The 22,298-nt window shown below is 40.8% G+C and overlaps 1 protein-coding gene across 2 annotated transcripts in view; it reads left to right on the forward strand.

Annotated features, from left to right (window-relative positions):
- GRIP1 (glutamate receptor interacting protein 1) overlaps window positions 1-22,298 on the forward strand; it is a 316,084-nt gene that overhangs the window by 179,403 nt on the left and 114,383 nt on the right. For both annotated transcript variants that reach the window (XM_005680211.3, XM_005680212.3), the window contains exons 8-9: window positions 16,063-16,210; window positions 18,012-18,181. In XM_005680211.3, coding sequence (XP_005680268.1) covers window positions 16,063-16,210; window positions 18,012-18,181 — 318 coding nt within the window. The remainder of the gene's footprint in view (window positions 1-16,062; window positions 16,211-18,011; window positions 18,182-22,298) is intronic.

Consider the following 22,298-nt stretch of genomic DNA (forward strand, 5'->3'; position numbering starts at 1 on the left):
TGCCAAAAGTTGTACAAGGTACTTTGTATATTTTATTAACTCTGTCATAGCAACTCTGTGACATGTACACTATTATCCTTATTTTTCATAAATGAAGTAATGTCTCAAAGAGATTACAGTAATTGCTCCAAATAACACAGATAATATCATGTTAAACCTAGGGTGGATCAGACGTTAAAGTCTGCCTGCAGTGCGGGATATTTGGGTTCAATCCCTGGGTTAAGAAGATCCCCTGGAGGAGGGGATGGCAACCCACTCCAGTATTCTCTACTGGAAAATCCCATGGACAGAGGAGCCTGGCACGCTGTGGTTCATGGGGTCGCAAAGAGTCAACATGACTAAGAGAACACACCCATCCATCCCAAATCTAGGATCAACCTCTTAAGTCTGATAGAGTACCCACAGAGGATTGAGGTTAATTATAGCCAATCTATGAAACAATAAATGGTTTAAGAATGGATGCAAGTTCTGAAAGCAGCAGAAAAACTAATGGAACATGTCTTTGTTTTATTCTAAACTTAAGATTCTGAAATTGAAATGTAAGACTCAGTGAATATTCTTTCAAAAATAAAAGTTTCACAGGGAATACTTTAAAGATGAAATCTTACTATTTAAATTATAAATTGTTTTAGGCCCAAATTCATAATTGAACCCCCTCCACTAAAAATCCCAGAACATCAAATATTTAACAGTAGGTACCTAAGAGAGTTCTGAATATGAAAGAAGAAAGTGAGACCCTGAATTAATTATCTACTGGTGTTTAATCATTCAGGCATTTTTATTGATTTGAATTCAGGTAAAGTTACTCAGACTAAAGGAGTGAGACATAATGTTTCAGAAATGCTCCTACTTTTTTCATTTGAAACACAGTGTTTATTTTCTTGTTTTTGTTTTTTTTATTGGAATATAATTTATTTACAATTTTGTGTTAGTTTCAGGTATATAAAAAAGTGAATCAGTTATACATATCCACTTTTAAATATTCTTTTCCCTTATAGGTCATTACAGAGTTATAGAAAAGAATTCCCTGTGCTATACAGTAGGTTCTCATTAGTTATCTATTTCATATACAAGAGTGTGTATATGTCAGTCTCAATCTTCCAATTTATCCTTCCCCCAACTCTTCCCCTGGGAACCATAGATTTGTTTTCGACATCAGTGACTCTGTTTCTGTTTTGTAAGTAAGTTCATTTGTCCCATTTTTTTTTTACAGTCCACTCCTACATCTTTTTTCTTTACTGTCTTAATATCTTGAGTATATTGACAGACATCATCAGAGATTCCTGGGTGCTACATCGGCAGCCCAGATTTCTGCAGAGAAGTGGAAGTGTTAGGCTCTAGCTTGTCTCCCAAGTGAGAGGAGGAATAGACAGTCCAGGAAAAGGCCACAAGTATCCTCCCAAAGCAGGGTCTGTGTTCACTTTTTAATATAACAAAGATACCGTGAATGATGTGGTGCCATCGTCAAAGTTGGGGTTCCATGATGAAAGGTGTAAAATGGAGCAGTCTGTTAGCTCTTGCCTTTGGCAAAAACTCTCACCTTCCCTGATGCTATAGATGTGTCCAGAAACTACTTGGGCTCCATTAAATCCTTAATTTCCCACAAAAGAGTGAGCTCCACCTCCTGCTGTTTGTACTGGTTTAGGGAAGTTTTCTACTCTCATATTTCAAAATATTTCAGGAGTTGTTTCAATTTCTGTTAATAAGAGTATGTCTTATAGTAGTGTGAAGTGCTGTTTATCACTTTCAAATGCCATCCTTTGTCAAGAAAGGCATGCCTACAGAAGATACTATGTAACCCAAAAGGTAAAAAATAATGTTCAAAACATGCTTCTGAAGGCATGTAAGGCTCCCAGGAGACACTGTTCTTTAAAGTTGACAACCCCACAGTAATTGAATCTCAGCATCATGTGTTTGAACACCTATCTAATGCTAGAACTTCTTCAGGACTTTTCTTGCCAAGCTCTGCTTGAACACCTCTGATAACCAATATCTTTCTGCCCACCAAGCCTATATCCCCAAACAAGAGCCCCGCACCCTCACTGCATGATGGAATCACTTGGAGAGTATTTAAAATGCCCAGGCCTGTACCAGAGAGCTGTTGTGAGAAACAAAACAAGATGAGATACGTGAAATCACCTTGTCAACTGTAACTTACAGCAAAAACATAAGGCACATCATCATACATCCTGTTAAAAATAATTTCTAAATATCCACCCATCATTCCAACCTGTCTAAACTTTTTTAGATCCTGATTCTGACATCCTACTTATTTTGTATCCCTTCCAACCATATGTCACATTTTCTATTTAGAATTTCATTTACTTTATGACTAATAAATGAGTATTATTGAGGACCTACAGGATTCAAGACACTGGACAGTGAGACTAGTATTTCCATCCAGTGGTCACATTGCCCCAAGCTGGGGACCCTCTTAGTGCCTCTGCTCTGTTGATGCCCTGATCAGGCTTTCTTTGCTTCTTCATTGACATGGCATTGGTCATTTTAATACACATTAATCAAATTATTTTTCATTTTTTAAATCTAACCATTTCTTTAGACCTGTACATTTACCCATGTTGGATTTTGTTTTCTTTTTAATATTGCATTTCCTTCCTGTCAAGCTCAAGGTCAGGCAAGAAATACAGATGCTTTAGATATTTCTGGGCTTCCTTTTGGTTCAGCTGGTAGAGAATTCACCTGTAATGAGGGAGGCCTGGGTTTGATCCCTGGGTTGGGAAGATCCCCTGGAGAAGGGAAAGGCTGTCCACTCCAGTATTCTGGCCTGGAGAATTCCATGGACTGTATAGTCCATTATTTTTGGCACCTTACAAGTAAACTGGCTTTTAGGATGTCTACATACTTTGCATTCATCTGTCTATTTCAGATCTGTTCCTAGAGAACTAGAATGCTTTTTTCAAATGTAACCATAAAGCCAAACCTAGCGCAGGATGCCAAGGAGACCCTGAGTCTTGTCATTAAGCCATTAACTCTTCCTGACTGACAGTTCCCTCCCAGTCTTGGGAGATTAAGAACCCTTAGTAGTAAGAACTCTTTATTTATCTTGCAGGCACTTACTCCTACTTAAGTAGTTTCTCTAACTCAGCACAGCCTAGTGGAGGCTCATCCCATTTTCTGTGAGGATCACTTATCCAACTCAGAAAAACCTGACACTGACTATTTTTAGATGGAGGAGAAATCAGGCTTTCTGGAAAATGATGATATGGAATATGATGATTGTGCAGTAGCCATGTATATATGCCAAATCATTTAAATAACCAGGCCAAAGGATTTTTCACTTTGTGACTGATGTTTCTATTTTCCCATTGGTATCAGTCACTTAAATGCCTGGCTGTTTATGCTTTTTACAGCAAGTGGGATGTAAACCTTTTGAGTTTCCTGAAAGCTTGCTCCTGGTAGACAGAATTATGCTCTTAAAAAAAAAAAAATCCTCACATTGGTACTGACAATGGAAATGTCCAGAGCTTGTGCAGGAAAGGGGTACAACCTTGTTTACAAGGAGTGCCCAAGGTCACTGAGCCTAAGCTCAAAAATCTCTGTAAGGAATTGTGTGACCTGATTTTTCTCACCCTCTTTTTAAAAGTATAAAAACTCTGTATCATTTTTCTCTGTAGGATAAAATTAGAGCCCTAGGAAGTTTTTTTAAATAGTTATTTATTTATTTGGCTGCACTGGGTGTCTTAGCTGCAGCATGTGGGATCTAGTTCCTTGATCAGGGATCAAACCTGGGCCCTCTGCGTTGGGAGCATGGAATCTTAGCCACTGGACCGCCAGGGAAGTACTGAGCCCTAGAAATTTAAATTGGAAGATGTTGTTAGTATTCTTAAAAAAAGAGAGATGTTGTTAGTATTCTTAAATATCTATAAAAACTAAGTCAGACTATCAATTTTAATACTGAAACCCACCATGTAAATTCTAATGTAATTATTTCATATGTTATTACTCACTTAGCCAGGAGCCTTAACTCTCTCACTTATTTAACTAATGTGTTCTAGTTTCCCTTGAACTAAATACATAATAATACATCACTCTATAAAAGACCAAGAAAAGCCAAGACAGTCTTAAAGAAAAATAACCAGAGAGCTTATACTACAAGGTACCAAGATCTATTAACAAGCTGAAGTAATTAAGACAGCATCATCCTGCCATAAGGACAGATAGATTGATCAATGAAACAGAGCAGAAACAGCACTGTAGATACGTAGTCATCTAATTTATGACACAAGTGACTTTGTAACACACTGAGGAAAAGTGATCTTTTCAAAAAATGATGATGGGTGAGCTATATCCAGGTGGAAAAAATATATGGTGACTCTCCTTATCCCACACCATACACAGAAATCAATTCCAGATAGATTGCTGATCTAAATGTGAAAATTAAATAGTAAATCTGGTTAAAAAAAAAAGTCTAGGAGAACATCATCATGACTTTACAACAAGCAAAGATTTCTTAAAGAGAACACAAAGTACTAACCATAAGGAAAAAAAAGAATAAGAACTTCTCTTCATAAAAAGACTCCATTAAGAATCTGAAATGGTAAGTTATAGAGAGGGAAGATACATTTGTACAACAAATATCGAGAAAAAGACTCATATCAGATTTTGTTTGTTTGTTTTTTTAATTCCCAGAAACCAATAAGCCAGACAACCTAACAGAAAGTTGGATACAGAGAGATTTATGCAATTTGTAAAAGAGGGCTTCCCGGGTGGCGCTAGTGGTAAAGAATCCAGCAGCCAGTGCAGGAGCCATTAAGAGCTGTGGGTTCGATCCCTGGTTTGGGAAGATCCCCTGGAGGAGAGCATGGCAACCCACTCCAGTATTCTTGCCTGGAGAATCCCAGGGACAGAGGAGACTGGCAGGGCCCATGGTGTCGCAAAGCATCGGACACAACTGAGCTAACACATATACACACTAACCTATGCTGCTCGATGTCAAGATGGTGGCTACCTGTGGGTCAGGGAGGTGATTTAAAGGAACATGTGATGCAGGGATTCTTTGATGCTGGTATTGTTCTATTTCTAGGTCTGGTTACACAGATCTGTTCAGTTTATGACAATCTATCAGGCTTCAAACTTAAGACTGATGAATTTCTCCATATGTTTGTCACGTGTGCTGTGTGTTCAGACCCTCAGTCGTGTCCGACTCTTTGCAACCCCATGGCCTCTAGTCCACCGGGCTTCTCTTTCCATGAAATCTCCAAGGCAAGAATACTGGAGCAGGTTGCCATTTTCTCCTCTAGGGAATCTTCTCAACCCAGGGATCAAACCCGCTTCTCTTGCATCATCTGCATTGGCAGGCAAATCTTTTACCACAGTGCCACCTGGGAAGCCCTATGTTTATTATACTTCAGTAAAAAATTTAAAAGCAGTATAGGCCAATAATCAAGGTGCAAAAGAAAGATGAGTCCCATAAAATGGAAGGGGCAGTGTCAAGATATTCCAAAGTTAATAAAATTACTAGGGAGAGGCTGCTGCAGAGAATGAAAGTAATCATCAACCATGCTTTAGCCAAACTCAGGTTAACATGGGTATATTATTGAATTCCACTTGTGTTGTTTGGACTCTTCTTTCAGTACAGTAACTGCATTCAAGACGGTCCCTTTAACTTTCCCAGAAAAACTTAGGATTTCAGATAAAGCTCATTTGAATACAGAAGGTATACTTTTTGTTGTATGGGTGTATTTTCTGAATAGTGAATTTCAATTGACAAAACTAAACCAGCAATTTTTTAAGTTAAGAAATATTTATTAGAGTTTTGCTCATCTGAAAAGGGTTGAAATTATTAGTAGCATTAGTTGAAGAGGATATCACTGATAAAAATACTTTTAACTAATGGGTAATTTGAAAAGCCCCCCAAAGGTACTTTTTATCTGAAGGAATGTACAGCCGACAAAACTACTGTTACCAAGCACAGTCTTTCTGTCACCCCTGGGAGGTTCTAATCAAGCCTGGAGCTCTGATTGAAATGCTGGGCTCAAAGTGGGAAAACTGATTAACAAAATAAAAAATCCAAAGTGTTTCCCATGCAAACAGTCATCAGCGTATCTTATGTAATTATGTAGCCCATAAATCAACACAGTGTGCCAGGGCTTCACTCAGGGTGTAAATATCTTAATGACTGAGACGTCTTTAACCATGAATAATTTATATCTACATGATCCATTTTTCTCAGCCATGCTTCACTTCAGCAGAATAAACTAATCTTCTGTCAAGGGATGGGCTCTTGATTATTTCTTCCTGATTTTTCTTCTGTTAGTTTTTCTCATTTTGACACAGTCCATTTTTTTCTCTTGCACTTTCTTTAATAAGGGTGCCCCATTCATCTACCCTGTCTGCGCGCTTTTATTCTTCCTATGCATCTTATTAGACATCTTGGAATAAAGCCAGGGCTTTTGGACTCCAGCTTTTCATCAGACCGTCTATGGATGGAACAGGATGGCAGCTAGGAAACGAGGCTTAATACCACAAGGCAGTATGAGCTTCCTGACATTGCTGTGTGGAAATATGTATTATGGAAAGCAATTGCTAGAAAAGGCTAATGATCAATTAAACGTGAGCATTTGTAGATCCTCTTCTGTGATGCGGAGAGTAACTGCCACATGGGTAATTCTGGAAAGGAGTACTCACTTAAAATAGTTTTGTTTTCCTAGAGCCCATTAAGATGAAGGCAGCTGAGAAGCATTCAGCTTCTCAACTAAGAAGCTCATCTTGAGCATTCCAGCTCACCACGCACGGTCTCCTCAGACCCCCATAGGTCTCATACCATCGCCATTCCTTTGACTTGTACCATAAAGGCGTGTGTGTGTGTGTGTGACCCAGTCATGTCCAGCTCTTTTCAACCCTGTGGACTCTTGCCCGCCAGGTTCTTCTCTCCATGGGATTCTCCAGGCAAGAATACTGGAGTGGCTTGCCAATTCCTTCTCCAGGCTATCTTCCCAACACAGGGACTGAACCCAGGTCTCCCATACAGCAGGCAGATTTTTTATTATCTGAGCCACCAGGGAAGCCCTGTACCACAGATCCTTGGTAATAATTGCCTTTCTCTGGACAGTCCTATGGACAGGAAGCTTCAACCACCTTCTGTGAGTGGAGTCATACCTGATATACTTTTTGACGTACTTGAGTAAATCTTCCTAGAAAGCTGGAAACCATATCCTATTAGATAACCCAGTATTTTATAAGCATTTTGACTCTTACTGTATTAAAGTTTTCATAGGGCTTGGGAGAATTTCAAACATTATGTGTCCTGTAGTTTAAGAAAAAGTAGAAACTCCATGAGGTTCATCAGAATAAATTTCCATAGTGGAATCCAAAAGTTCTAGCCCACCCCTCTGTCTTATTGGCATGGACCCCAAGGGGTTATGTGAAAGAAGGGATAATATATTTTCATGTTTGAGTCCCCAGTGCCTTCTGAGGTTCCTGGAATATATAAATATACTCAATAAATGTATTTTAAAATTCATGTTGTTGCAGGAATGATGATGTAACCTGCAGACTTTGAAAGCCCAGTTGTGTGGGAATATGAAGTGGGTGATCTTCTATCTTGGCAAGAGTCTAGTTAGGTTTCCCCAGCCTCCTGAGACCACATGAATTCTTCCTCTGACTCATCCGATGGCCAGAGCATTTGGATCTGGTCTAAGTCATGTATATGAAAGCCAGCATACGAGGGTCTCCTCACAGAGGACCATTTGAATTATCTAGCATCCGGCTTTTGCTGGAAACCTGAAGTAAGATAAAAGATTGCTATTTAGGTAGGTCCCTAGAGAGACAGCCAATCTGTCTGCCCTGGGGTCTGTCTTTTGATCAAGTGGACCATCACATTATCTTGTCTCATTATAGAGACAGCATCACTGATTTGCTTTTAATCATGTGCCTTAAGAAACAGCCATTATGAAAATACATTGAGGACATCACCCCATTATATCAGCACCACCTATTAATATATATGGGCTTCCCTGGTGGCTCTGTGGCAAAGAATCTGCCTGCAATGCAGGAGACCCAGGTTCAGTCCTTGGGTAGGGAGGATCCCCTGGAGAAGGGAATGGCTACCCACTTCAGTATGCTTGCCTGGAGAATTCCATCTACACAGGAGATTGGCAAGCTACAGTCCATGGGGTCTCAAAGAATCAGAAATGACTGAGCAACTAACACTTACAAAACTCCATGGAAAAGATATCTTTTAGAGCTCCCTGCTACAATAATCTTTATTTCCACTGTTGGGACTAGAAGACTTCCTCTTTACCAGCAGTGCAGGATTGACCGTGGTTTCCAGGAAGTTTAATCATATTTTTTAATTGTAACAAAATTCATATAATGTATAATTAACCACTTTAAAGTCTAAAATTCAGTAGTGTTTAGTACATTCACAATGTCATGCTACTGTCAGCTCTGCCTGGTTCTAAACAGTCACTCTCTAGTCCCGTCTGCCCCCAATCCCTGGCAGCTACCAAACTACTTTCTATCTCTGTGGATTTCCCTGTAATTTAAAGTCATTTTTGTAATTCAGTCAAAGCATCTCTATTAACCCTTGTGGGCAAGGTGTTCATAGGTCTTTTTACTCTTCCTGATTGCTCCTTTATATTACATTTGTTTCTTTGTTTGTTTAAAGCAAGCAGCCTCCAGACTTTTGTGGAAAGAAGTTGAGTGGAAATATGTACAAATAAGGATACCCTCCTTTGAACCTCCAGAACCATTCATCCCTGAGTGACGCCAGTCTCTTTTAAGAGCTCATAATCCTAGGGGTAGCTCATTTACTTGGCCATTTCTAGCTGCTATGTTGCTGTTCAGTCGCTCAGTCATGTCCAACTCTTTGCAACCCCATGGACTGCAGCACTCCAGGCTTCCCTGTACATCACCAACTCCCAGAGTTTGCTATACTACGCACTTATAGATGGGAAATGACCAATACGTTCAAGTTCCATCTGGAAGAAAGTGGGTTACCTTTCTTCCAGTAGGCTGTTCTCTAATTCTTTTGCTGTCAGATAAATTCAAACACTTCTCAGTCCAATATTATGAGGCATTGAATACAGATCATTATGCAGGTTAGAATTTAGACAAAGGAAAAATATCCCTCCTCATCAACATCATCCGAGTATGCATAGGCACTCTGTTACAAAAACAGCCATTCAAAGGATTTAATCATGAGGTTAACATGACTTCAACCACACTAAGAACTCTCAGGCACACGAATGTGACTTAAATGTCTCCATCATGACTATTGCTAGCATTGCTTCTTGCATAAAATAATAGGCCTTCATTCTTTCACTCATTCCATCCCCAGATCGCATTGAGCACCTACTGTGTACATAGATGCTATATAGATACTGTAGAGAGTCACAGTCATAAGCAAGACATACACAACCCCTACAGCATGGAGCTTACATTATTCATCAAAGAGCAAAGAGGTAATTGAAAGACTAATTATTGAGTCACATTTATTAGATGTGCAGTGAAGGGAAAGCATAGGGATGCTATTAAAGCATATAGCAGGCAGGTTGACTTGGTTTGCAGGGCGGGGCAGGCTTCCTGCTCAAGTGACATTTGAGCCGAGCAGTGGTAAAGAAGCAGGTGATGCAGGGACCAGGAGTTGGAGAATTCCAGATGGAATATTATATCTAAGGGACCAGAGGCAGGAAAGTACGCAATGTTTTTGAAGAATTGCAAGAGGAGTAGGAAGGTGGAGCAGAGAGAACAAGAACAGCATGGCGGTTAAGAAAACAGGCGAGGTAAGCAGGAGCCAGGTCCTGTAGGTCCTTGAAGATGATGATAATATATCTTACCCTGTTATAAAAACAGCTGTTGAGGGGTTTTAAAGCATAGGCTAGCATGATGAGATCTGCACTTTTTAAAAAAATGGACCTGGATTGGGGAAGGTGGGAGCCATGGAAGGGTTGGGATATATCAGACAATGGCACTTGGATGGAAATGGTGATTGTGGAGATGGAAAGAAAGAATGAAACTGAGATCTGTTTAGGAACTGGAATCAGATATCTGTGAGAGGGAGGAGAAGATGGAGTTGGGGACAACTCCTGAATTTCTGGTTTCCATAATGGAATAAAATATGAGCCATTCACTAGGAGGGGACCTGGAGAAGAACCAGTGGAGTGGGGTGGACTTGCCAGCCAGTTTGGGTATGTTGTGTCTGGTGGGCTCATGAGACATTCGGGAATTGTTCAAGGTGTCAGTGAAGGATGTGAACTAGTGAATGAAAGTTGTTGAGTCGTGTCCGACTCTTTGCAACCCAGTGGACTATACAGTCCATGCAATTCTCCAGGCCAGAATACTGGAGTGGGTAGCCTTTCCTTTTTCCAGGGGATCTTCCCAACCCAAGGATCAAACCCAGGTCTCCCACATTGCAGGCAGATTCTTTACCATCTGAGCCACAAAGGAAGCCCGAATGTGTGCGGGACACATGAATTTGAGAGTGATCATGGTGAAGTAAAATTCTGGGCTGCCAAAGAGAGAGACCAGAGGGCTGAGCTCATATTCCTTAAACTGTTATCAACAATCTAGGATCATCTTTACGTAAGATAAGCACTTTCTTTCCCTCATCATTTTTTTTCTGCATAAGTTAAGAACTCAGTATGACACAGTTTTGATAGAAAGTTAAAGGTTGTGCCCTAAGAAGTCCTTCATACTATGCAATGAGGGACAATCCCTCGAACTTGGTCTTTAGAGGATGTTATCATTGTCATCAAAATATTTAAGGGTCTGAGATTTTGCATCCCATCTTGATAAACGATAATTATCTGGAATCACGTTCATATCTTGTAGCTCCCCTCTTCTACCCATTAGTAGGATGTGCTGTGCTAAGTCTCCTCTGTCATGTCCGACTCTTAGTGACCCCATGGATTGTAGCCGGCCAGGCTCCTCTGTCCATGGGATTCTCCAGACAAGAATACTGGAGTGGATTGCCGTGCCCTCCTCCAGGGGATCTTCCCAAAGCAGGGATCGAACCTGTGTCACTTGCATCTCCTGCATTGGCAGACAGGCTCATTACCACTAGCACTACCTGGGAAGTCTCATTAGTAAGATACTGGAATTGAAATTTAGCTACCACCCTTATGGCAGAAAGTGAAAAGGAACTCAAAAGCCTCTTGATGAAAGTGAAAGTGGAGAGTGAAAAAGTTGGCTTAAAGCTCAACATTCAGAAAATGAAGATCATGGCATCTGGTCCCATCACTTCATGGCAAATAGATGGGGAAACAGTGGAAACAGTGTCAGACTTTATTTTTTGGAGCTCCAAAATCACTGCAGATGGTGACTGCAGCCATGAAATTAAAAGATGCTTACTCCTTGGAAGAAAAGTTATGACCAACCTAGATATCATATTGAAAAGCAGAGATGTTACTTTGTCAACAAAGGTCCGTCTAGTCAAGGCTATGGTTTTTCCTGTGGTCATGTACGGATGTGAGTTGGACTGTGAAGAAAGCTGAGCGCCGAAGAATCGATGCTTTTGAACTGTGGTGTTGGAGAAGACTCTTGAGAGTCCCTTGGACTGCAAGGAGATCCAACCAGTCCATTCTGAAGGAGATCAGCCCTAGGATTTCTTTGGAGGGAATGATGCTGAAGCTGAAACTCTAGTACTTTGGCCACCTCATGAGAAGAGTTGACTCACTGGAAAAGACTGTGATTCTGGGAGGGATTGGGGGCAGGAGGAGAAGGGGACGACAGAGGATGAGATGGCTGGATGGCATCACGGACTCGATGGACGTGAGTCTGAGTGAACTCCGGGAGTTGGTGATGGACAGGGAGGCCTGGCGTGCTGCGACTCATGGGGTTGCAAAGAGTCGGACACGACTGAGTGACTGAACTGAACTGAACTGAACTGAACTGATTGTATATTTTCATAAAGTTTATTAAGTTTCTCTAATTTTTGATTCCCAGTAGGCTGTTCCTTGCCTAACATTGCTATTTCTCTGAAGAGACATAGATTGTCAGGATTAAGGAGCTTTTACTGAAGTCCCCTAATTGTACAGAAGAAAATGAGGTCCAGGGGAGGTAATGGCTTGGACCACATGGTAAGTTGGTGGCATAACTAGGACCACACCTCCAGGCCCCCAGACCTGAGCCCAGCTTAGAATCACGCTACTTCTTCCTTTAACCATGAGTTTATGGTTCTCTTTTCAGAGTTCTGAAGCGTTCCATTTTAAATTTTAAAAAATAATAATTCCTTGCACACTAGGCTGCCCTAAATGGAAATATTTCATTTATTTTTCCTTCAAAGCCTTAATGGGGCAAGTACTACGTAAAGAGAGACTTATTTCTACTAATAGTTTCCATTCCAGAGGTGCACCAGAACAGCTGTGAGTACAGTCTCTCTCCCCCTCTAAATTAATGATGGCAGAGAATATGATACCCTTTTGCTATGTTTCTTAATGTTCCCATTCCTATCATTTCTTCCTATGAGAAAAAAATTAATATTAATTCTTCAGTGTAACTGAAACATTCAGTTCAGTTCAGTTCAGTCACTCAGTCGTGTCCGACTCTTTGCAACCCCATGAATCACAGCACACCAGGCCTCCTTGTCCATCACCAACTCCTGGAGTTCACTCAGACTTGCGTCCATCGAGTCCGTGATGCCATCCAGCCATCTCATCCTCTGTCGTCCCCTTCTCCTCCTGCCCCCAATCCCTCCCAGCATCAGAGTCTTTTCCAATGAGCCAACTCTTCACGTGAGGTGGCCAAAGTACTGGAGTTTCAGCTTCAGCATTAGAACCTTACAAAAATATAATTTTTAACACCTTGACAAATATGTAGGCCAGGAAAAAAGAATAGCACTGTAAGAGTTTATATTTAAAAAACTTTTACCTCTGCTGATAACCTTTTTACAAACTGATCTTTAATCCTGATATAATACTTTTAAGAAACATGAAAACCTAGTGTGTGTACTGGGTCATGGTTGATTGTGGCTTTATAAAATTTATGTCTGCAAATAGCTATTAATAGTTTCTTAGAATAAAAATTCAAGAAAGGTATTTTTGGGGGGATAGACTCAAGTGAAAAGGCCTGTCAGAATAAAGATTCAGCTGGCAACAAAAATTCACACTTACCCTACGAGCTTAAATGTGATAGTTTATTTCTCGGGAGAGTAAATAGTCTCTGGAGATATGATTTCAGGAATCTAAGGTCCTCTCTCTGGTGGCACCATGCCCATGTCTGATGGTGGAAGATGGTCACCAGTTCTGGGCCCACAATGCAATGTGAAGAAGGGGAAAATGAAACAGAGGAGGGCACCACCATTCTTTTTAAGAATGTATCAGGTCTCACTTCTGCTCACTTCCTGTTGACTGGAACTTTGTCACATGGCTGTGCCTCACCAGAAAGGAGGCTGGGAAGTGTTGTCCTTAGCTGGGCGGCCATCCAGTCAGCTAAAACTTAGAGAGCTTATTACTAAGGAAGAAGGAAAAATGGGATACCAAGAAACAGTTCTCAGTTTCTGTCATTTGTTAGAGGTTAGGTTATAAGTAACAGAAAAGTGTATTACTTTCATCTGGGAAGCCCCATGAATTTATATTTAGACAGAAAAGCATGTGGAAGAATATTAGTGACTGTCTCCTTACAAACCTATCTGTTAAAATCCATCAAGTCTTTGGGATATCTGTCCTTCTAAAGTTAGTCCTCCTAAAGGTTAATCCTCCTCTGTAAAGATAATGTGAGAAAAGACTCCACTAGGCCAGAGCTCATGTGAGGTTCAGCCTGAACAGGAAGAGACATTGCGAGGGGGCAAACTCCAAGAAGAGAAGAACAACAATCCTGGGAGTGGAGCCACAGGCGTCAGATTATGTGCCCTTGTTTTGGCAATAGCACTTTGACTAGTAGAGCTGAGAAGCAGAAGAACCACCTGTATTCATGATGGAAGGATAACTCAAACAGGGGTGACAAGGACTGACCAGAATTCTTTACTAGGAGGTCCCACTGAGGCAGGAGAGGTGCAAACCACTGTTTCAGATTGGCCTGGGGACTGCTCTCTATAAACTCCAAGGTGAGAGGAAGGCAGGACCCTGGGGAGCATATGACTAAGAGAGGCACTGGAGAGAAACGAACTGGGAAGCAAGGGAGAAGAGAAGCCAGATGCTGTCCATGGCCCGAGGTCAGGCTGTTAACACAGCAGGGTGAGCAGAGCCAGAGAGTAGCCCCCACCATAGAGTTAGACTCATGGGAAAATTATAGCCAGCACACCTCAGAATCACAAAGTCTTAGTGGACTAAGACCCTTGGCTCCTCCCAGCTGTTATTAGTGAGACTCTCCCCTGGAATTGACAGGAAGAAATATAGGCCCAAGTGGCCTCTTAACTTTTTCTAGGACTAGATATTTAAGAAACACAGTGCCTACAAGAATCCTTAGGCCTGGAGTATGAATGTGGTTGGCATGACTGTTCTCATCTTTACCTGACTTAACAACTATCTTGCTTCATCTGGGACTGAAGATGACTCTGTCCCAGGGGTCCTTCAGCTTCCAGAGTCAGCACATACTGTCTGAGCTTCACTATAGGAATACATTTTCTAGTTCACCATATCTGAGTGCTGGCTTGTTGATATGAAGATATACTTTCAGGAAGACAAAATTGTATTAGTACCAAACACCAGAGTAAGAGAAAGTCATAAAAATACTACTGAAAATATACAGTCTTAAAAAATGAGATGATCCAAAGGCTTGCGGTCATAATATGCAATAATAATATTCTGTGTGTACAGCACTTTGTAAAATGCTTTAACTACACATTGATTCCCATTGTAGTAAACGCTGAGGTAAAGATAACACTTTCTAGGTAAGCGAGCAGACTTAGTGTTCATAACTGGGCTATGTTACCATGACCAAAATATTGTGAAAAGAAGAAGTACAGGTATTATACATCCACATCCAAGGCTCTTTCCCATATGATCTCTTCCTCTTCTGAGCTCTAACTAGCATCATGCATTGTCTCATTTATCCATACATTCATTCAGCAACTACATATGCCCAAGTCTCTATGCCAGGCGCTGAGGAGGCTGTGGGGGACAGAATACAGGCTCTGTCCTTACAGCAAGCTTGCTGTCCGGCAGAGATCAGAGGAATGCCATCCACACTAGCCATTAAGAAAGAATGAGGTTGTGCCACAAAGCAGGAAAATAGCAGGAGAAAAGGTTCTCACCAGATCACAAGTCAGGAGAGGCTTCCCAGGGGAATTGAAGTTTATACCCCCAAGGGTGAGGACCAGTTGAAGGAATGAAGAGCGTTCCAAGCTAAAAATAAAGCATGCACCTGAGGGAGAGACGACCCTATATCAGATCCAGAATAAGGACATCCCAGAGGATTCACGAATTTAACTTGGTGTATGCCTTCCTTCGTATGTGTGTGCTTAGTCACTCAGTTGTGTCCGACTCTGCAGCTCCATGGACTATAGCCCGCCAAGCTCCTCTGTCCATGAAATTTTCCAGACAAGAATACTGGAGCAGTTTACCATTTCCTCCTCCAGGAGATCTTCCCACCCAGGGGTCAAATCTGCATCTCTGTGTCTCCTGCATTGACAGGCGGACTCTTTGCCACTGCGCCACTTGGGAAGCATATGCCTTCCTACTACTTGCCTACTTAGAGACATTGTCTATTCACCCTTCCTTCCCACCCACCCGCCCATCCATCCATCTATCCATCCATCCATAGAAGGTGCTAAGATATTTGTTGAGTTAATTAATTTTTAAAACCTTTCTTCGGAGACCCAGTATTTGTCAGGCACTGTTATCAAGCAATTTAGCGTGCACGCACATATCCATGTAGAGGGCATAAAGAACCATAAGACATTATCCCAACTGATGTGAAGCTTAAATTTTAATTGAAGAGGTAAACCCATGCACATACTACTGTAATACAAGCTGGATAGAACAGGCATCCTAAAAGATGCCCTGAGAAGTTACCACTCACTAGACGTGGAGACGTTAAATGGAGGGAAATCTAAAGTTTTCACAATGACATTAACAGATCAACACCAGACTGAACCTTCTCCACCTTTTTTCTGTGTCTGCTTATTTATTCTGTTTTGTTTTCTGAAATTTTCTTCCGTAGATTCTGTGGCAACAGCATCTGGACCACTACTAGTTGAAGTTGCCAAAACTCCGGGTGCCAGCCTTGGGGTGGCCCTAACTACCTCAATGTGCTGTAACAAGCAGGTCATTGTCATAGACAAAATCAAATCTGCAAGTATTGCAGACAGGTGAGTGTCATAGAAAGTGCCTACTTTCCCAAATTGCATGCGTATTAAACTATGTAGAGATATATTCATATATGTAAACACACATATGTAATACCTACACACATGCACACACAGGTGAAGCGAAACAGCTCTTCTGCCAGTTTATACAAGCTTCATATACAAAACAAGTTAGTATTCTAGAGCTTAAAATTGTGCCTTCCTTATCAGCCACCCCGTGAAGTAATGCTGCTTCACCCAAATGTTTGGTGTGGCCTTTAGAAATGAGAAAAAGTCAAGCAACTATGTACATTCACCTACTGTGTCCTAGAGTAATAGCCCATTTTTGGTTGAGGGGAGCTAAGCAGATCTTTATTATGCTCCATGCAGAGAAGTCCTGTGGTTTCTTGAATTGTGAACAATTAAATCCTGCCACCATACAATCTTATTCCTTTTTTCTTCAGGAAGTAAAACAACATTTGAAAAATGATACAGTCTTTAAAGAAAGGCCCTCCACTGTCGTATGTTAATCTTAGAGATCCGCTATATTCAAGGGTCCCCCAAAACATCGTTCATTCTCATGACATAAAAATGCCAGTCTTTTATTCAGAATTCTTCTGATAGATTTACAAATGGGGGGGAGGGAGACTACCTTGCCACCTAATAAATTATTTAACCGCTCCTGGTAAGAAACCCCACCTCCCATGGCTGAAGCACTCCAGGTGCACCCAAGTGGAATTTTATTTTTAGATGGGAGGGATGACTTGGAATGCTTTTGTCCTGAGAAGTAGACTGTGGTCATCATGCAAGTGTTTAGATCTACCGCAACGCCGTCTCCCTGCATGTCTCCAGCCCTCTTCTCCCCTTCCTGAAGAACTGACTCTGATGCTCTGCAGCCACCCCTGTAGTGGCCAGTCTACAGCTCCACTGTGCTCGTAGCTCCATTCAGGCCTTTGACAGCGATGGTAATGGACTCAGGGATGCCCTCCAATTCAGTGGTGCAGGATGCTTTCACGTTCTCCCTCTGTTTCTCTCCTGCTGCAGAGGGTAAGCAGTTTAAGCAGCAGTCCACTTGACTGGCACCTCGAGATGCTGACTGCTGTGTGTGCTGTTCTCCACTCACTCAGCCTCTTGAGTTCAGCAAGGTGCAGCAGCCCGCCCCTCCGCCTCTCCAGCTTCCTCCTCACTCACCACAGAGGCTTCCTTTGATTACTCTTTGACGCCTGCCTCATTTCCATCATCTTTGAGAGCTTTTGCACTAATAAATGTTTATCTCCAGAATAACAAAATAATCAAGAACTGGTAATCTGGGAGCATGTGTGAGATGATTGCGAGCAAGCACTAGCTGAATCTTTCTCCCAAGTTATTCTCCCAAGAAAATAGTTGTAAATGGCCCAATTCCCATTCTGTGAGTCCCATCTTTACATTCTGAATATTTACCAACTCTTATTTATAGATATAAAAACTCGGGGGGAAAAAAGTCACAGAAAAAAAGTCAAAAGAAAACATTTTCCTATCCTCTCCTCGCTTGCTCACTTCCCCTCAACTTTCAGCACTGCCACCCCCAAAATAATATATTTTTTATAAAGGACAAGGAAAAAACTTTCCTTGAGTTTTTCTGTATTTTCTACAAGGTTTTACATTTCTTTTCATACCCAAGATAGTTAATATTTGACAGGTAGTGTTTCCCATGACACTACCTGTAGTGTTTCAAGCGTTTCCTTTTTCCCTTAAGTAAATGAAAACTGTGTGAAGTTTTAAGTATGAGGACGTGAAAGTCATAATCCAAAGAGGAAGGTGCGCCATCATCTTCTCCTTTTCATAGGTGTGGTGCTCTGCACGTGGGTGATCACATCCTGTCCATCGACGGCACCAGCATGGAATACTGCACGCTTGCAGAAGCAACCCAATTCCTAGCCAACACCACCGACCAGGTCAAGCTTGAGATTCTTCCCCATCATCAGACCCGCCTGGCCCTGAAGGGACCGGACCATGGTGAGAGGATCCGTCCAGATAAACCTCTGTTGTCTTCCCCTTGCAATGATTGCTTCTCCAGCAGAGTTAGAAAGCAGAGAGAGGCCAAATTTAATTCTGCCTCTATCATTTCTTTTCAAACAACAGGCGATCTTTGTTTACTCCGCTTCATCTTCCCAATCCCTTTGACCAAGCCACAGGTGTTTTACCTGAAATCCCCAAATTGAGGAAACACTGTTTGAAATGGAATTTTCATGTTTGTACTGTTGTTTTTTTTTAAGCCTTTGGGACAAATTGAGTGTGGAAAGAAAGGAAATAATTTGACTTCCTGTGATTTGCATTGAACTTCCGTAAAGGCAAATACTAAAACTCCCATTGTTTAAAAATAGTTATGAAGTGGGCATTCATACCAGATCCTTCAAATATTTCAGGGGGGAAACAGTTTCATGAGAGATTTTGTCTGGTTTTCAGAGTAGTTGTTTTCCTTAGAGTGGAGAACAAACTTCTGACCAAATATTTCTCCTAGGAGTGTCAGAATATTTGACTAGGATTATGCAGTAACAAGTTTCACCTGAGGGAATCTGAATTTTCACTGTCTTGAAGCTTACAGATCTTTTGCGGAGTGTTTATACACTGTCCCACCTAGGCATCCTTAAATAAAACCCAGTGCAAGAAAAAGGACTTTGAGCCCAAAATCAAATGAAGAACGACTCTCCAGTGGCGTCTTTGTTCTAACCTGTCCCTTGCTCCTCTTCCTTAAATCAAGCACGCTCCTTTTTTATTCCTTGAAACCAACTTCTGAAGCCCCACTAGTACTATCAGGCTCCCTAGAGGTGAGGAACACATTTCTTTATGTTTCGAGAGACAGAATTTTCTCTGGAACCAAAATTTTTCTTCTGAGGAGGTTGTTTCCTATGTCTCCAACCTTCTAAAACACACTGCACTTTTCCACAGTTTGAAAAAAACAGGCACAAAATAATTTTCATATTGAATGAGTCAGCTGGATGCAACCTTTTTTAATTAAATGGAGCTTAGACAGCTCTGGAGCTAATGAAAATCTCCAATACAGCATTCCCTTTATCAGATTTTAATTTTACACATTGGAGTTGGAGAAATGAGGCAGCTGAGGCAGGTTATGAACAGAAATTCTGCCTCGTTTGAATAGAAATGATAAGGGGGTACGATTCATGGGACTGTTCTGTTCCTGTCAGGAGGATGTGCGGGCCTTCCCTGCTCACTGACTGAGAAGGGAGATTTCCAAAGCTGTTAAGTTTCTTCTAAATTAATCTGAAGGTGCCACTGGATTTGGAGCCCAACAGGCATAACAGTACACACTGCCTAGTGCTTTTTCAGCATGAGATTCTGCTTGGTAAATTCTAGTATCAGAATCAGAAATGTGAACAGACCCTATAAAAATGTCATTGTTTTTAGCAACCTCATTTTCCCTGCCTTTTATTTGCCATGTAAACAAATCCTAGTTCAAATAGTTTCCACTCATGAAATATTAAATGTTTTTATCTGCCAAGACAGTCTGAGAAGATGAATTTATATATAAAGGGGATGGAGACCAAGAACTAACTTTTTTTTTCTTCACTGCGGAAAAGCTGATGTCATTTGTGGTTTTACAGAGGAGTGAAGGGCTGGTAATTTTAGTAATTCTAACTCCCGCTTCTGACCCTGTCATCCACTATTGTTGAAAATTGTTCACCATCTTCTTTATCTAACATGCAAGTATCTCCCTACATTTTATATTAAAATCAGACTTGTATTTCCAAAAGGAAATAAATAATGGGTCTTAAACATAATTAAATCCCAATTAAGAAAAGAAAATATACCCCAAAATTGTTATAATGTTTATGATTCTCAAACTTCTGTTTTGAGATGTAGTAGAATTGTTATATAGTTTTACCTTTTTCCATAAGAAAGTTTTAATTGTTTTTTTTTGTTTTCAAGATTTCTGATGCTTAAACAGCATGTCTCTCATCCCATGGGTAGATGGAAATAAAACATTTCACAGATTTTGCTGAGGAAGAAAGCATTCACAATAGTATTTTCAGGGAAATATAGAAATGGACACATCAACCAGGAATAGACTTGCTATGCCTTTTGCTGGGAAATAGCAGCGTTCAAAAATCCATAAGAATGAGTTTTTAAGGTCAGAAATTGTGCCCCTGAGGGTCTTTGGGAGACAGTCTTGCTTGGAGGAAACTTTGGAAAAGACTTTGCAAAACAAAATGTGAGCAGAGTCTTGAGGTTCTATAATTCAGTACCAGGAGAACCACCATTTCTGAGCAACCAACAGCATACCTATTGCCTATACCTTTGAACTCCTGGACTAGATAAGAGGGTATAGTTAGAGAAGAGAACAAAAGTACCTCCCATGTCAGATACCTCAAGATTTCAACAGCAATGTCACCATGGAATGATAGAAAAACGTTATATTTTCCTTACTGTTTATTTATCTGTAACAAAGGACTTAGGAACATACATAGGAAGAGGCAAGTACAGTGTGGTGGCTGAGGGCAGGGACTCAGAGTCAGACTCTCAGAACTTTAATTCTGGCTCCACCACTTGGGAACTTAGCAAGTTACTCAACTTTTCTATGCCTCAGTTTCTTCATCTGTAAAATGGGTGTTATTATAGTACATACCTCATAGATGTATTATGAATATTATCTAAGATAGTCCATGTAAAAGTCACTTAGCACAGTGCCTGGTATATAGTGAGGACTCAGTGAAAGTTGACTGTAATTAATATTATGGGGACCATTAAGGGGGAGAATGTAAATGAATTTTTTTCAAAATGAAAGAGTATGTCAAAAATGTGACATCTTATTTTTAAACTGAAATCCTTGCCTAACATATGAATATAAAATACATCACCATAAAACAGAATAGATTGAGTGCACGTTCAAAATAGGCTACAGCTATCTTCTCTGGCCTACATTGTTTGGTGAATGCCCTTTAAATTAATTATACATGGCAGGCAGTTTTGTGCGTTAATTATATAATTTTTGTCTCTTAATTATTTTATGTATATGAAGATTTAGTCCCCAATAATAGTTCAAGTCAAAGTAAGTATTATGACCTACATTTCAGTTCAGGTCAGTTCAGTCGCTCATTCGTGTATGACTCTTTGCAACCCCATGGACTGCAGCATGCCAGGCTTACCTGTCCATCGCCAACACCCAGAGCTCAGTCAAACTGATGAAGTCAGTGATGCCATCCAACCATCTCACCCTCTGTCATCCCCTTCTCCTGCCTTCAATCTTTCCCAGCATCAGGGTCTTTTCAAATGATTCAATTCTTCACATCAGATAGCCAAAGTATTGGAGTTTCAGCTTCTGCATCAGTCCTGCCAAGGAATATTCAGGACTGATTTCCTTTAGGGTGGACTGGTTGGATCTCCTGTCTGTCCAAGGGACTCTCAAGAGTCTTCTCCAACACCACAGTTCAAAAGCATTAATTCTTTGGCGCTCAGCTTTCATTATAGTCCAACTCTCACATCCATACATGACTACTGGAAAAACCATAGTTTTCACTAGATGGACCTTGGTTGGCAAAGTAATGTTTCTGCTTTTCAATATGCTGTCTAGGTTGGTCATAGCTTTTCTTCCAAAGAGCAAGCATCTTTTAATTTCATGGCTTCAGTCACCATCTGTAGTGATTTTGGAGCCAAAAAATATAAAGTCTCTCACTGTTTTCATTGTTTCCCCATCTGTTTGCCACGAAGTAATGGGGCTGGATGCCATGATCTTAGTTTGCTGAATGTTGAGCTTTAAGCCAACTTTTTCACCCTCCTCTTTCACTTTCATCAAGAGGCTCTTTTCTTCTTCACTTTCTGCCATAAGTGTGGTGTCATCTGCATACCTGAGGTTTTCAATATTTCTCCCAGCAATCTTGATTCCAGTTTGTGCTTCATCCAGCCCGGCATTTAGCATGATGTACTCTGCATTTAAATTAAACAGGTAAGGTGACAATATACAGCCTTGATGTACTTCTTTTCTTACTTGGAACCAGTCTGTTGTTCCATGTCCAGTTCTAACTGTTGCTTCCTGACCTGCATACAGATTTATCAAGAGGCAGGTCAGGTGATCTGGTATTCCCATCTTTTCCAGAATTTTCCACAGTTTGTTGTG

This window comes from Capra hircus, chromosome 5 (assembly GCF_001704415.2).
Source record: "Capra hircus breed San Clemente chromosome 5, ASM170441v1, whole genome shotgun sequence".
NCBI classification, from domain to species: Eukaryota; Metazoa; Chordata; class Mammalia; order Artiodactyla; family Bovidae; genus Capra; species Capra hircus.